The 17,331-nt window shown below is 41.0% G+C and overlaps 1 protein-coding gene across 2 annotated transcripts in view; it reads right to left on the bottom strand.

The window, feature by feature from the left end:
- The window catches only part of atg7 (ATG7 autophagy related 7 homolog (S. cerevisiae)), a 50,274-nt gene extending 34,301 nt beyond the window's left edge, over positions 1–15,973 (bottom strand). The window contains exons 1-13 of one of the 2 annotated variants that reach the window (XM_061220499.1): positions 15,192–15,973; positions 12,726–12,914; positions 12,236–12,290; positions 9,509–9,626; positions 9,232–9,309; positions 9,028–9,144; positions 8,772–8,918; positions 8,436–8,524; positions 6,559–6,680; positions 5,922–6,012; positions 4,939–5,083; positions 4,540–4,698; positions 1,080–1,274 (exon numbers count right to left, since the gene is read on the bottom strand). In XM_061220499.1, the coding sequence (XP_061076483.1) occupies positions 1,080–1,274; positions 4,540–4,698; positions 4,939–5,083; positions 5,922–6,012; positions 6,559–6,680; positions 8,436–8,524; positions 8,772–8,918; positions 9,028–9,144; positions 9,232–9,309; positions 9,509–9,626; positions 12,236–12,290; positions 12,726–12,914; positions 15,192–15,276 (1,590 nt within the window). In that variant the 5' untranslated portion in view covers positions 15,277–15,973. The remainder of the gene's footprint in view (positions 1–1,079; positions 1,275–4,539; positions 4,699–4,938; positions 5,084–5,921; positions 6,013–6,558; positions 6,681–8,435; positions 8,525–8,771; positions 8,919–9,027; positions 9,145–9,231; positions 9,310–9,508; positions 9,627–12,235; positions 12,291–12,725; positions 12,915–15,191) is intronic. The other variant, XM_061220500.1, reaches the window with a different exon arrangement.
- Positions 15,974–17,331: the final 1,358 nt, after the last annotated feature.

Below are 17,331 nucleotides of genomic sequence, written 5' to 3' on the forward strand. Positions count from 1 at the left end.
TGTAAATAAAAGGAAGTGAAGTCATGTTTATGACACATGACAGGATTCTGGCCTCTGAGGTGTGATCTAGCACAAGGTCATTCCTTGTCAAGTCTATCAAAATCAAGAAAAAAAATCCTGCAGCCACATTTGACCTTTGCTGAAACTTTCTGTGATTCAAGGCAAAGGACCACCACAACTCTTCAAGCCTATCAATCATATACGGAGACACAGATAGATAGAGTCAGCCGTATAAATGGACAATACGGTCAATGAAGGCTGTTATGAAGGTGACCCAGGATTAGAGTGTGAGCTAAATAATATAAATAATATAAAATAATATAATTTGTTTCAAAATCGTTTTATTCATCTACAGTAGATGGAGTGATTTCCTCAAACCCTTAAACCCTTATTTCTGGTACTATATATGGTTTAGTTGCTACAGATAGCAACATTGTATGAATCCTAAGAAAACATAATACTGAGCTGAGATGGAACAGCTGAATCCATTAAGTCTAATGAATACACTGAACAGTAGGCCTGTATGAAATGATAATTTAGATCACTCTCGGAATAAGCGATCACTCCAGGACTCAGAAATGTACTTTCCTCTAGGGTCCTCAATGCACTTGTCCCTGGGTTTGATTTGCACTTTATTGTACGTCTCTCTGGATAAGAGTGTCTGCTAAATGCCTGTAAGGTAATGTAAAATGTAATAATTCTGAAATGCAATAAGGATCATCGCCATGATGTGGCGTATTACCTTTTACATTTCAGCTATACCTGACATGTTAGTAATCACCCAATCTTCAGAGGGCGTCTGAAATGATTCCAGCCAAAACAAACAGCACCTCAGTTATGTATTGGGTGTTGATAAGTCAGCCAATAAGCAGCAAGGCCTTGCAGCTTCTACGTGATTGACAAGAGCACATCACATGATCACATGGAAGTAGTATGACCTTGCTGCTGATTAGCTGACTTATCAACACCCAAGAGAAAACAGTGGTACTGTGATATGTTTTTAGTTTCTTCCCTTGCTTGTTTGATTGTGTATTCTTTGCTTTCTTTTATACTGAAAGGCATGGCTGTTGAGCTTGTACCTTCCTCTGGCTGGCCGCGATTACGGTAGGCAGCCATCGGCTCTCCCGCGTGTCCATCAGCAGGAAGACCACGTCGTGGGCCGAGACCAGCGCCTCCAACTGCTCCACGTCGCTCTGCGCCTGTTTCATCGTCACCTCTGAGAAGTTCACGGGGTGCCCCGGCATGGGGATGCTCATGTTGTAGCCCTCTGCGCTCTACGGAGACAGGGAACAGCACTGTGAGACCAACACTATCCTACAGTAAGAGAGACAGAGACAAACTACCGGTACCACACTGTAACACACTGTGACGGAGACACAGACAAACTAACAGTATCACACTGTAACAGACTGTGACAGAGACAGGGACCTGCACTGTGAGACTAACACTATCCTACAGTAACCGAGACAGAGACAAACTACTGGTATCACACTGTAACAGACTGTGACAGAGACACAAACTAACAGTATCACACTGTAACAGACTGTGACAGAGACACAGACAAACTAACAGTATCACACTGTAACAGACTGTGACAGAGACAGAAAAACTAACAGTATTAGACTATACGTAGACTGTGACTGAAACCAAGAGAGACAGTAGCAAGTGAGCAAGTTTGTCTCAAGTGAGTCTTGAGACAAACTAACGATAACAGACAGCGATCGACACTGTGACAGAGACACTAAAGGACAGTGACAGAAATACCCAGCGACAGTATGTAAAGAGATCGTGACAAAGACACCAACGGTGACAAAGATACAGAATGACAGCTACCGCTATAAATCTGATGACAGAGGTACAGAGAATACTGTGACAGACTAAGGCAAACAATGACACTGACCCAGTGACTGTTAACACAGGCCTAAATATATTTATATAATGTTCATATCACAATATATAGGATATACTTATATACTGTGTACATGTATTTTGATGGTCTTGTTACTATGGATGTATTGTTAATTGTCTCTTGGCCAGGTTACCCTAGTAAAAGAGAAACTAATCTCGATGGGAGATTAGTAACCTGGTAAACTAAAGGAGAAATAAATAAAGAAATAAACAATAATAAATACTCTCATTCCTGACTGTTGATTACCCACAGACTCAGACTGGCACAAGCCGTGTTAGTGAAAATGAAGCGGTTTGAGGCTAATAAGGCCCGTTAATGATTGATGACGATGGTGACAATAAAGCTCACTGACTCCGTGTGAGGCCGGGCGTGCCTGGAGTGGTGAGATAAAAGCAGGGAGGAAGACGGGCGGGGCAGGGCCCTACTGTACGCGACCGGTCTGGAAAGGGCAATGTGGGGACAAAGGGCAATTAGCGCTGCCCCCCTCTCCCACGGCAGGCCCAGATAATTGCCCGTGCCAACCCCTTGGCCGAGCAGACGGAGAGCCCGGCGCTCGTTAATGGAGACAGGCAGGAGAAATCGATAACGGAAGACCGCATGAATTAATAATGCCGCAGAATGAACAGGACAGGGGGCTAATTTGATCACAACTGGAAGACGACCGGCTGAAGAGGACGGGTGAGGCGGCCAGCGCGCACCAGGACATTTCATTTAGACCAGCAGCAGGGGCCGGTGGAAATGAGACACATTTCACCGCATGCTGCCAACGTGCCGTTCAGATGGGCTTCGGGATTTACCTTGTATAAATATGTAATTATCTGTTCGCTGTACAGAAACCTGCACAATGCTTTGACTAGAAGACCATACATGCTTCCTTGGCTTCAGCCTTCTTTGTCTGCAGTCTACAGACGTCTTGCACTATTCCCAGCCAGGGACAACAAATTACCAATAAGACATCCAATCCGATAAGTCCCCACTCCCTTCAAGGGCTTTGGAAATCCTTGTGCCATTTCTTTTTGCCGAGGCACCTTGTGATTGGTGGAACTCCTGTGTGGTCACGATATGAAAGGTGGCAACCATAGAGCATTCCATTGTGAAGACAAAGTCCCATCCCTATTTATTATATCTGCTCCCACCACCATTAACCAATTAAATAGCAACAGAGAAGACATTGAACATGCCCCCTATTATTTCAGTTCTTCTATAATTGAAGTAGGCTGTTACATTGTAAATAGTTTGCCCCTGTTGTGTGATTGCCTGATTTGCATCATTATCCTATGTCAGTAAAAATGTTCCTACAGCATACTCTGGTACACTAAACATCTATCATATACACTGACAACGAAAAACAATGCACACTGCCAGCTACTTATTTTGACCTTTTATGATTATATTAGTCTTGCTCACAATGGTGGAGCATTTGCACTTTGGTAAAACTGTTGTATATGTCCAGCTGTTGTAAGCTGGCTGAACAACAAGAAGCCTTTTATTCCTACCGCAAACACAAACAAACAGTGGAATGTGCCGCTAGCATCAGTGTGTCACAGACACTATCTGTTCTGAATGTCGTGTGAGTGTCCTCACCACAAATACTATCCACTGATTGCAATCACAGAATCGATGATTGCCTTAGGAGTTTACCAAGTATGACGGGGCAACATGGCTCAGGCAGTAAGAGCAGTCGGAGGGTTGCCGGTTCGATCCCCCGCCCGGGCTGGGTCGAAGTGTCCCTGAGCAAGACACCTAACCCCCAAGTGCTCCTGATGAGCTGGTCGGTGCCTTGCATGGCAGCCAATCGCCGTCGGTTGGGTGAATGAGAAGCATCAATTGTACAGCGCTTTGGATAAAGGCTCTATATAAATGCCAACCATTTACCATTTACCATGTCAGAAAACTGAAAACGTGAGGGCAGCAGCTCAGAGGATTGGGGCTCAGAGATTGTAATGTAATCATGGACGAAATAAGAAAGAGCAGGTCTGGCATTCTCAACTTGTCTCACGTGGATCCGTTTCCATGGCAATCTACATTGTTGCAATTAAAACGTTCCCCAGAGGGCACTGCTGAGTTTTAGTGAGAGTGAGGAGCTTCATTAATGTGATGAAAACAGGAACCTTAACAGGCTGAGGATGATAACAAGAATAAATAACAAACAATCACAAACAACAAACAACAATAGCTGGGGCCAGGCAGAAATTGCCACCAACAGGCATGGATACAATTTTACTGGCTCTTGTGCTAAAAATTTAAAAAGAGCTTCCAAAGGGTCACACATGCTATTTTGTAGCATAATATTAGATTTTGACATTTGAAAACTGGATTTGCTAGCCTCCAATAAGATGTGGATTATGGATACTAGGCACAGATCCTGATCTGTCTGTTAGGTGAATCTAAAGTAATCAGTGATGTTGTAACAGAAGATTAATTATGATTATGATTATTATAATTATTATTTTCTTTAAACAAATGAACGGTCATTATTACAAAATAATAGGGGTAATTAAGAAAAAACAATCAACACTACATTTTCCAAAAACAACACCATGGGTCATTTTACTTTAGAAAAATAAAAAATGATAATGAATGAATACAACACAGAAGCAGTATTGGACAGTGAAGAGTATTGGCCTCACCACTCCAGGAAAGATCTTCTTCAGTCTGTCCACAGCAGCCAGGGCCTTGGCCTTGCCCCCGCCCAGGCAGTCTTCAAACTCATACAGCGGCTGGCGCACCGGGTTGGAGTAGGAGATCTTGGCGTTGTCCACAAAGGTGATGTGCCTCACGCCCCAGCCCTGCAGTACAGAGGCAATCACCAGCTCTTCAGTGCACTGATGCGAGGCAGCCATTTCAAGCACTATCACCTACTATGTTTTACACAGCGGGTACATAATCCACTGTTTTCAAATCACGGTACATTTCTTGTATATTTTTGATGCAACGTTTCACTGGAAATTCTCAGAAGTCACACTTTGTAGGCAGCTAAATTCTGCTCCCTGCCACAGTCACAGAACAGAACAATGGGCGCTTCTCACCATTAAGGTCCTGGCCACGTTGCATCCCAGGGTTCCGGCTCCTAGTAAGAGGCATTTGGTGGACACCACCTTCTCCAGATCCAGGGAAGGAACCAGCCTCCAACGCATCAGCTTCAAGTTCAGGTCCACTGAGGACTCGGCTAGCCTTGTACACGCACCAGAGCACAGCGTGCGTCATAAGTCTGCCCCAAACGAACACCCATCGTTCAAAACACTCATAACGCTGTTTCTGCATTAACTTCAACTTCAAGTCCGATGACACTTTTAAATTATTCAAAATGTACTGTCCGAATGATTGCCCCAGCAGCGCATACACGAATGAAAAAACACACAGATAACCAATAACTCTCCAGTCATAACACACATAACAGCAGGCCACCGCGGTCACCACCACACTCTGACTGATGACTCACCCCTTCCTGTTTTAATCACTACAGCCGCCCTGATATTACTGGGATTGAGCATGAGACATCGGCCATGAGACATTCAAACTTCATTCCGACTACAGTTGTTTGGAGATTGCTTAGTACAGCTCATAAAAAGAACTACAGCAACAACATTCATTCCCAGTAAAGAAAGAAAGATAAACACATCCATTAAGATGTCACCTCTTTCAAAATAAATAATTTGCCATATACGCAACACATTACAGAAAATAAAAGTGCTGCATGTCTGAGAACTGATCAGACTGATTATAACTCCTTAAACTAACAGGGAATATTCATCTTTCCTAACATGAATATCTCTTTGGCACAATGTGGCATTAAGATCCCTCATTAGACATTCAAAGTCTCATTAAAACAGTGACAGCTTGTTATACTTCAATAATAACGATTATGATGCCAATTAATAAAAAACACCCACAGGGACCCACCCAGGACCACAGTGTAATGGAAATGACAGGGTATGTAGAATATACAGGTAGCATGAAACAAGTATGATATGCAAGCAGAGATATGATTGGACACATGTAGTCCTGTTACCTCTTTGGGTCCATGCATTCACTGAGGTTGACCATTCTGGGTCCCATTGCAGCCTTCTGGTTCTTCTCCCAGCCTACACTCTTTGGACATCCTACAAGGGAGACACACAATGCTCAAGACTCAACCCACTTACAATGATCCTGAAGAGCCCAAACCACAAATTCTGGAAGCCCTCAGTCTTCCTGCTACAGGCAGGAATGCTTAAAAATGTTTCAAAACAACACTCAAAACTACTACATGTGTGCCTGTGGAGATAACAAGAAGAACACACATACAGCAATCCTTCAGTACAATCATTACAAAGTAGTCAATGCAGTAGTGAACCTCGCATTTAAAGCAAAGTCATTCAGACCTAATGCTGGACACTTGCTGCAAAAAGGTTATGAATATAATCCCTAAACTAATTACAGGCGGAGGAAGGGAAGAAAAGGAAAGACAACAGAAGAGCCCAAACAGAAGCCCCAGTGGGTTCCTGCTTCAAAAGAAACAACAATGAACTTCACAGATCAAAACCTCTCCGGTGACATCCGCCTGCTCTGATATTACCATTTAAATGGGCTTTTTATCAGACCAGCTCCCACTACAGAGCTGTGTGTGCTGGCTGCGGCCCTGTGGGAGGACAGGAGGAGCGCTGTACCTGTGCTCAGGGAGAGTTCAGGGAGCTTGATCTGGAAAACAATGCTGTGCTGAACGGAGCGCTTTCCCTGCAGCGTCTGATCCCTGAAACACAGAACCTCCAGCGCATCCAGCTCCGAGCCCCTGGTACAACACACACAAACACACACACACACACACACACACACACACACACACACACACACACACACAGCACACACACACACACACACACACACACACACACACACACACACACACACACACACAGCACATACATAGACACACACAAGTTCACACAGCACACACACAAACACACATAAGCATGCACACACACACACAAGTGCGTGCACACACACAAGGGTGCACACACACGCGCAGCACACCCAGTGCACACACACAAGTGCACTCACACACACAAGTGCGCACACACACACAAGTGCGCACACACACACACAAGCACACACACAAAAACACACACACACACACAAGCGCACACGCAAACACACACACACAAACAGATATGAACATGATGAGGGCCAGGAAAACCCTCAGACCCACACTGTCTGTAGATCCCTGCCCCACCACAGTGTCCTGTTATATATCTTACAGATTCAAATGAAGCACCAAGTGGCTCATCCTGCTAAAACTCTTCAGAGTGTTATGTGTCAAATCAACACTCTGACAGCGCCAACTACAGCCAGTAAGGCCATAGCCAGCCATAGGATTCACCCAGAAATATGTGTAGCAGGATCACAATCAACTAATAAAAAAAACTCATGTTGTCAGTCTAGAAGGAGCTGCACTCACAGCATACTCTCCAGTGCAATGATTGTCTTTTTGTTTCGAACAGTCCTGCATGTGTATTTTACTAGGTATGGATTTCATGCTTTAACCTGTGAAGAACCGCTTCACTTGTAAGTCGCTTTGGATTAAAAGTGTCTGCCAAATGACTAAAATGTAAATGTAAATGTAAATGACTGTGCACCTAAGAAGGTAACTGCAGAGAGAATAAAGTGGCAGCTGATAGTTCACACCTCGGCAGAGTGGATGTGCCTGTCTGCCCTCTCCTGAACTGACTGAGGACCAGAACCACTGGCCATTCCAAGAAACAAACACTGGTTTTCCAAAGTAAAAAAATAACTGCATGGTTTCCAAACACAGGACCACACGGACAACCTCAATTTATATGTAAACAGTTTACTTATGTTTCGCTCATTTTACACTGCAAGTCCTGAAAGCCCACAGTTATTTATTGGAAGCGTGAGGTGAAGATTCAAACATTTTGTTAAACTGACTTCTTCAGTGAAATGTTATTATTCCGTTGGCATCCTCTGATGATATGTCAAAACATTTTAATATAACAGCCCAGTAAAATTAATTTAACTCTAACAGAGCACATACAGTATGAGTCCAACAGGAACCATATGTACTCTCTAATAGTTCATTTAACAATGCACATTTTACTGAGACTGTGAAAGTGATCTTTTATGAATGCAATTATTAACATTCTTCTGATTTTGGCATCCATCTCCACTGGAAATACCTCTTAACGCTGCAACAAAGTTTTAGTAATGAAAACCTAAAATGTATCTTATTAGCCCATACCAAAGCACTAATATTTCCTATATATGTACTTGCTTTAATGATTTTTCATGCCACAGAATGTACAGAATATTTAATATATTACTGAAAGCATGTCATATGCACAGAAATCATAATACAATTGACATAATGTTCACACTACATAAAAAAATACATTTTGTGTATTTTAAGAAGGGATTCATACATTTTACATTCTCTAAAGTTACAGTTAATTTGTAGTTCATATAAAGTGTCATTTTTAATTAGTCATAAATAACAGGTACATATGCAATGCGGTTTAGGTTGTGGGATTACCATTTGCTGGCTATAAGCACAAGCAGGTTCCTCAGAGGCCAGCCAGGATGCTGGGACAGGGTGCAGGGGTCATAGACACCCACAGTTACCTATGAAATTAACAGCACAAACATGTACTTATTTTAAAGTGGAGGAAGAGAATCAAAAACATTATGGTAAAACACAAAAGTGCTTATAAATGATTTTATCTGATAGCATAAATAATCAAAGACTATAATCCATAAACATATTTAATCTGTTGCAGATTTATTTTTCAGCTATAATGGATCTCATTACTTGTGAGGTTTTACTGGTTTAGGAAACACTATAGGCGTTACTCTTCCCTCTCTGTTGTACCTGTTTCTGCCCTTTGAAGAACGTATTCCAGTTTTGGAGTGAAGACACCGACACAGCCTCCCCAGTGCACTTTATTAGAAAGTAAGGAATGGCTGTAGTTCCACTTTCATTGCAAAGGTCGTCATAGGAACCTTGCAAAGCAGCAATCTGTAAAGACGAAGCACTATCTTTAAAGGCAGTAAGAAGAGTAAGAGACTGTGGGTGATAACTCTTCAAGATCATTCCAGGCACACTGAGGCTTAAGAAAGAAAGCCACCTGTTTGAGAGAGAACCTCTCCTCTAGTGGCACTGGAGGCTGAAGAATCTGAATTCCCTCCATGAAGCACAGTGCAGGGAAACAGAACCAGTAATAGAAGCGATATTTCTTCAAATCCTAAATGAAGAAAACACACCGGGATTAGCCAACAATCTGAACTATTCAGAGAGGACTTCAGTACGAGGCTTGGACTGCAGCACTTACTGCGAAAGTCAGCAAAATAAATTTGGTGAGAAGAGACGGGTCTTCTAGAACTGTCTCAGACTGCACTGCTTGCCAAATCTGTGAAATAAACAAAGGGAAGAAAATAGAAAATGTTTAGTTTTTTTAAACGGGTGATTATTACCTGTACATGAGAACATTGTCATATCTGATTGGGGGTACAGAGATGGGGTATCTACCTATATATTATGCATTAAATAAATCCAAAAACAGAGTGGTTTTCATGTATTTTATGTTGGAAACGTGCAGGGCGTCTTACCTCATTGGCTTCCTTTTCCAAAATAACTTTCTTATCACAGGTTTTGAAAGCTTCAAAGGTGTTCATATTGTAGAGTGTTCCCAGAGCTGGGCAGCACCGCGCTGGGGTAGGGCCGCTTCTGAATGGATTCATAGGATCAGTGGTGGGAATTCATTTTTCTCTATCCATATACGCAGTTCATACCCACTATACCAGTGGTCACCAAGCTGTTCCTGGAGATCTACCGTCCTGTAGGTTTTCACTCCAACCCTAACAAGGCATGCCTCATTCAACAGCTTCTGGTCTCATTGAGCTGCTAATTAGTAGAATTAGGTGTGCCAAATTGTGTTTGGAGTGGAAAAACTTCAGGACGGTAGATCTCAGGAACAGGGTTGGTGACCCCTGCACTAAACAAATAATGAGTATGAATTCAATACTAAAATATCCCAAAGCAACAAAAACACACTGATTATAATAATAGCAGGTGTATCGCAGCTTGCATCCCTGTCAGTGATCCAGAATTCAGAGGTGATGCACAGGACCTATGTTAGGCAGAACGCTCAGCACACATCAGCGGAAGTACCATAACTGAGGCAACAATTAATTTAGTCAATTTAATTGTGTTATAATTACACAGTCTAATTGAGAGAGTCAAATTGTGAATTATCGGCAGGGCATCAGGAGAAGTGCAATATGATCTTTAACTGGAGATGTGTGATTGTGGCAAATTTCTACTACTGAGTGTATTTGAACGCTGCTAGAGGGCAGAGGCTATTGTGCAATCACAGCAATTTGGTGGACTATTGCTACTACTGCTAATGCTATAGTGTTTAAATATTTGCATTTACAAGCTGGTGTACAGATGTACCTAACAGGCTTCCTTGAGCACACATTAACTTGCAGAAATGATGTGATTGGTTGCTGTTCTCAAACAAACGCTAATAATTCAAAGTACCACCCAAAAGCTACCAAAAAACTACCAAAACATTAACATTGTGCCGCTGAACATGTCGATGTATAATATATATACTGTATGTAGTCTCAAAATTGAGTTTAAAAAATGTGTAAAATACAAAAAAAAAAACTGAACATTCCACCATTGATCCCTCTAGGACTTTTTACCCTGGGAAACCTTAAATATCTCGGAATTTATTCATGGGAATATCAAATCCACACCATTCGGGATCATCCCGTGCTTTTTCCAGTTGGTTCAGTGTCGATAGCTAGAAAACTGTGGGAGGAGTAGGCCGCCAAAACACTGGCGGAATAATAATAATAATAAACTAGAATTTTTAATAACAGTAGTGCGTTCCTTCACAATCACACTAATTAACAGCATGATGGGTGCATTCAAAAAACATAACATGGAATCCGCAAAGCACTGGCTATGGGTCTAATGACCCAGCTCTCCAGATAGCACTGCAGTGCTGATGCATGCCAGTTTCTATTTAAATATGGTTGTCAGTGGATTTTAATGTTTCAACTGAGAAACCAATTATTATTTACATTAGTGATTTCAGTCAGAACTGTAGCGGTGGTGAGGGTAAAGTAATGTGTATGAAATGACAATTTCTTAAACCATACCCTCATTTAATGTTCAACACTTTGAATACAGAACACAAGTGGCATCAAGAGTAAAGCCACCTCACTTATCCAACAAGCGAAATCTTTTTTTTTCTTCATTTGTTCATTATTATGAAAGATGCAATTATCAATTAAATAGCCTAATTAATCGATAGGCAGAGCAACCTGTAGGAACAACCTTCATCAAAATGTACAACTCACAAGCAGATTACAATGAAATGATTTATTAAGTAACAAGTATTCAACGTCTAATCAAAAGACGACCACCTTAACAAACAATGGATGTTACAGCTATGAAACCATAGCTTGTCTCTCCAAAGGTAATCAGGACCAAAGTTCAAAAACCAGCAAAACAAAATGGATGAAATGTAGAATTGACCGAGATGCAAAGTGTAGTGAAGACAGGCCCGCCTTTTACTGAGTTGAAAGAGGAGAAGGGACATCGCCTCTTCTCCTGACCCATGAATACTTCATTAATGCTCAGGGAGGAATAGTAATTTCTTCCCTTTTAAATATCACTATTGGTTCAGGCAAATCGACAATACTTTTTTTTTGGTTATGAACAAATAACCCCTCTCCTGTTGAACACAATTGAGATAATAAATATGAATGATTATTATTTTTTATTTTTTTTTTAAGCCTCTTATTGAAATGTTAGTGAGCTCCCATGTAGAGAGACTAGATCAGGCAATAATTAAACCAAGACAGCAGTGACACTCCGACTACTGCTTAATTCTGGTATGGCCTGGTATGGCCTCTCCAAAATATTGCCTGTAGGTGTATTAACCAATTTTAGGTATGGAATTTTAATAGCATGAGGTATGCTCGTATGAGGTTTCCCAGGCCACGCCGGTTGACACACACATACACACACACACACATATGCACACATACACACCCATCCACATTTACACATCTACCACCCAGATCCTGCTCTCTGAACCTCATATCGAGGCCACACTGGCCTAACGTTTTGAGGTTTCCTATGGCCTCGAACAGACCAAATGGTTAATTACTGGTCACAAAGACAATTCATGTTTAATTAGAATAAAAAAAGCAGTGAGAGGTTCTAAGAGAAAAGGAAATTAAATTAAGAAAAAGAGCCTAGAAAATCACATGCCTTGTGAACCTGTTAAATTGTTTCCCCAGATATGTCATACTCACACATCAAATGCACTGAACTCCAAAGTCAAGCGAGTAGGAAGGCCAGCCGGGTCCCCTGAGATAAAAAGAGAGTTCCTTTTAACACTGAAGTCTGGCCAAAGAATATTTACAGCACATTCGGATTTACTCACAACCTGGTAACCGATATAACAAACAGGTATTACATTTTATTTTCCTGATGACCATTGCAGGTTTGAGGCTTGGACGACTCTCAGCCATATGTGATACCCCAGTGCAGACAGGGGTTTGATCCCCAGGGCAGCACTCTCTCAGCTGTGGTGCCTTCTCTGTCTGTTACTGGAGTACACATGCTTCAGCTACTCGCTAATTCAGATTCAGTGCCAGTAAGTGCCATTCCAATATGGGGATGGAAAATAGAAAACATGACAGAGAACTCCAAACCATCCATTGTACCAATTAAGTGCCATACCTTTTGCTGAACCTTTATAGTGAATAATTGGTTTTAATAATGGATTATTTGCTCACTCACCATTATAGTAATAACCTTTGATGCTTTTTGGACTCTCATCAAGTCGGTACTCATTTAGTTTCTTCTGGGTCAGCTGATGCCAGAAACCTGCTTCTAGGGCACTGGAGAAAGGAGCAAACTGCAACTTCTGATTGGTTGAATCTTTCTCTGTCTGCCCGGTAGCCATCCTGACTTCCTCCAAAAAAAAATCTGTGGAAGGAAGAGGGCTTTGGTTGGACCCCGTTTGCCACACTGTTTCCCATTTTGCCCATTTCTAAGCTACAATCTGATGAACTGTAATTACATCAAGGACCGCATTTATTCTACCTGCTCTGACCTGGTTATTGAGTACAAAACGTCTGGCTTGTGCACACAATCTGCAGAAACTAAGGAGAGCAACATCCCTTCCATTTTTTTTTTATATCGGCAATGCCTGATTGTTTCCAATGACAACCACCACTTCTGATGTAGCACATGATTGCAACATTGTGTTCAGGTATGTCTGCATATTTACTTCAACTCAAACGACTGTTCCAACTCATATAACAAACATTCCTGGACCCTTTGGATAGACTTGAAATTTCCATCAAGGGCAGCTGTTGGCTGTCCTCTAACATTTCTGTCCCACAATCACATTAGGAATATCCAGGGGATGAAGAAATAAAATAAATAAAACTCTTCATCCATTTCTATCCCATAATTACACTGAGAATGTAGAGTGGATGAAAAGCCCTATGCAAAATAAAATACTTACACCTCATCTTGTTTAAAAGTTAAACATTTGTGAAAATGAAATGGACAAGCCAGCAGGCAAGTCAGCAATCAAAATGTCATGACAACAACTGAATATTGGACTAACCGCATTACTGGTGTTTATCAGGCGCTCTTGTCCAGAGTGACTTACAATGTAAACACAAGCACTGAGATGAGGGATCACAGTAGTGCAGGCAAGCCGAGTAGGTAAAGTTTCATCCAAGGAAAGACAGCAAGCGCAACATGTCAACTATGCCACTGAACATTCAATAATGCAATGTCATATAAGCACTATGCAGCCCTAAGTAAAATTAAAGAAGACTTTTCCAAACATTTTTCCAAAAATTAATGCAGTTTTCTGAGCACACAAATGCATCAGTGTAGTTTATATAGCCAATTTCATGCAGGTCAGCACAACTGTTACTACTGCAAGGACACTGTATGGCAAGCTCCATGAATGTACTTTGAGGAGTCTATAGTTATACTATATAGTGAAAGAGCTATGATCAATAGCTGGTCGGGTGCAATAGCGGCTATTTGGCTTGGTGTGGGTCCTATTTCTGATTATAAGATCTCTGATAAACCTCATTGCATAAATGCTAAAAACAAATTTGTAAAGGACATACATCTTGTATGGGCAAATCCAGGGGCGCCACCAGGCATGTTGTGTCTCATGAAAACTGGGCCCACCACAATATTACAGCAATATTACATTTGCGAAGGTTCATGTCAGTCAAGGCCCTTGGAATCATCTTCCCCACCCCTACACAGCACCCCAGCTTACACCCTAACTATTCTATACAACTTTACACATGTCTAACACCGTCTTAGGTAATTCGTTTTTTTCCCCCCAGAGTGACAGCTCATTGCTGTTGTTCATATAGAGTAGTATAATGCTCATTAGGGTAATAATGTTTGTATAATTCAGTTTAATGTTCAATGGGACAGTTGACAAGTTGTCAATGATGTCTGCACTTCTTGTACTTGCTGTCTCTCTTGGGACTATACCATAGACTGTATAAAAATTGGACTACAGTTACATACACTAGCACTCTCTACGGGATGAATGCACTTCGATTCCTGATCTTTGGTTGTGTCTGCATTCTCGCACTGAAAAATATTACAAAGTACGACATAATGTCACATGACGTCCACTCATTCACAACGGAAGCCCGAAAAAGGCTATCCTACATCAATATAAAATGCCCTGAATACATCGTAATTATTCACTTTATTTTACCAATGATGTGATCAATGCTACGTTTAAACATGCAACGACGTAACATAAAAATTGGTTGCTTCAGGCCTAACAGCAAACTAGCTGTTAATAAGCTGGGCAACCTAGCCAATAATAGCCATCAACTACACTTCCCACTATTCCTCCACATCACGTGTGTAGAAGTCTTCTGATTTTGAAAAATGTATCTGGCAAACAATCAACATAACAACCAAATTCGTACGTGTCGGATGTGTACTTAACAATAACAGGAGGCGACAAAAACAGAACCAAGATGTACTGCATTACTATGTATATTAGTTCATGTTAGCTAGCAAGCCTAAGTAGCTATTTGTCGCTTTTAAAGACGTGCAATAATGAAGGATAAGAAATGAAGGATTCGTCGTTATAACAAACAGTATAACAGTCACTCTGCTCCCACCACAAATGGACTGCGTACAAGCTGCGTCCCAAAACTTGTAATGAATTCTTCTGCATGTGTATTTACTGTAACTTACCAATACCTTGCTTCCGGATTCGGCGACTGACTTTGTCAATGACGTCCGACGTAGAGATGTGCGTTATGACGCAAATAGCAGTCATGCGCTCGGCGAGGATCGGTATTGTACGAGCTCATGTTTGGATCTACACATGCTATGTAGCTAGCGAGGGATAAGTGACTGATATCGCTAACTAAGCAGCTAGCGCTAGATTAGTTGCGGAACTCGCATAACCAGTTTTACTACCATGCCCAGGTATGTTTCAATCAGACATTTAATAAAAAATGGTTAATTATGACCAAGTGCATTCTCAAAGTTAAATAACACAGGTAGCCAAATGATTTTGAAAAATTAACGTTATCACGTCAGACGACTAGAAATCAAAGCGCTGCGAGAACAAGCAAGCTAGTGTTATCCACTTCTTTACGGTGCCATCGTCAATGAATAAAACACAAAAAACCAGAACAAAAACAGGAACACAGCAATCACGATGCACGAAAAAACCGACAACAATCTATATGCACCGTTCCTGTTCATGCTGACGGCGAGTTACGAGAGTTTGCTAACGTTAGCTTGCTAGCTGCCTAAGTCTGTCCCAAAAGGCATCAGCGAACGCAAACAACGATTTGTGAACGGGGAGATTAGTATAACTATTGTAGCACTGACTACGCTGGCAATATCTAGTTATATCTGACACCAAATGTTTTTTCGTGCATCGAAATTTCTATTCTTTTCATTTAGCCTGTTTGAGATTGCTCTGAGAATGTCAAGGTAGTCAAGTCTTTCCACAAGACACGAAGTGGACTTTCTAGTTGGGCCACATTTCTAGCAGTGATCAGGATAATACAGCATTTATTACAGCCAGTATTTGTGGTACGGGTCGCTTTGTGTCTCTAATAAAGCTCGTGAACAGCTGATGGCCATTGGAGCTGGCTATATATTGTGTATGTGTTTTATCTATGTTTCTAGGAATGTTATGGACTCAGAAAATTTCCATGGCCATATTTGTCAGTCATAGATGCATTACACTATAATGTCTGTTGAACTGAGCACAAGAGGAGCCAAATCTACTGGACTGTTGATAAATGGACTTGCTTGACACTCATGAGAGCTAACCCTGATGTTGTTTTTGTTTATACTGGAATTCAGAGTTGTCTGTTTAAAGTAGGATTACATACACAGGAAGTCTGTGATGTGCGTCTGCAAATCTTTAAACTTGTTTCATTAAAAAGTAAAATCTGTGAAGTTTGGATAAGTACCCATAAATTCTATCTTCTCAGAAAAACTTTCCAAGGATTATGTTTACAGTATCGAGTACTGACATAATAAGAACTGTTTGTTGAGAGCGTCACCCATCCCGCTGTGATGAAACGACAACTGCATCTGTGCTGGGTGAGGGAAATCAGTCAATAGGGTGATAGAATCCATTGTTTTCTTGAAAGGTTCCTAAGTCTTAGAAATATTACTCAGTCTTCATTGGAGGAAAAGCACTTTGTGCTGTGTGTGGAGGGGTTGGGGGGGCTCAACATTTATTTAAATGAGAACGTGCAATAAAGGTGGACATAATTGTTTGTGGTCTAAGCTCATTTCAGGATTTTTTTTATTTTTTATTAACACCACCTATCACACAAGCTCTATTTAGTCTGAAATAGAAAGGCATTGAAATGTTAATTAATGTGTCAGTCCTTAATCTTAAATGACATTTAAAGGTTATAAAGTTCTTTCGAGGCCTGCTTTTTCAACATTCTTTTTTAAATAAATAATGTACTGATGCAATGTGTATAATGTGAGTTTGAATATCATTTAGGCTATATTCTTGTTTTCATTCTTTTGTTATTTGCCCTTCAGGCATTCAAAGAGACTAATCATCACAGAGGAATTTTATTTTAATTTAGTTTGTTTTGTATTTAAAATCAGATCATTAAAAACACTGAACATCAAATAATAAATATATGTATAAGTCTGTCAAAAAATTACAATTGCCTGAACCAATACATTGAGGATTCACTGCATCCTAGGCGCCTTACAAAATACGGGAAATAAATACCCTTATGGATTAGGAATGATCTGACCCTGATAAAAGGAGATGCATTGGAACACACATTCTACACCTGTAAACAGCTATCATGTTTTATTTTGATAAAATTAGTACAATGAG

Source organism: Conger conger, chromosome 14 (genome assembly GCF_963514075.1).
Source record: "Conger conger chromosome 14, fConCon1.1, whole genome shotgun sequence".
Lineage (NCBI taxonomy): Eukaryota > Metazoa > Chordata > Actinopteri > Anguilliformes > Congridae > Conger > Conger conger.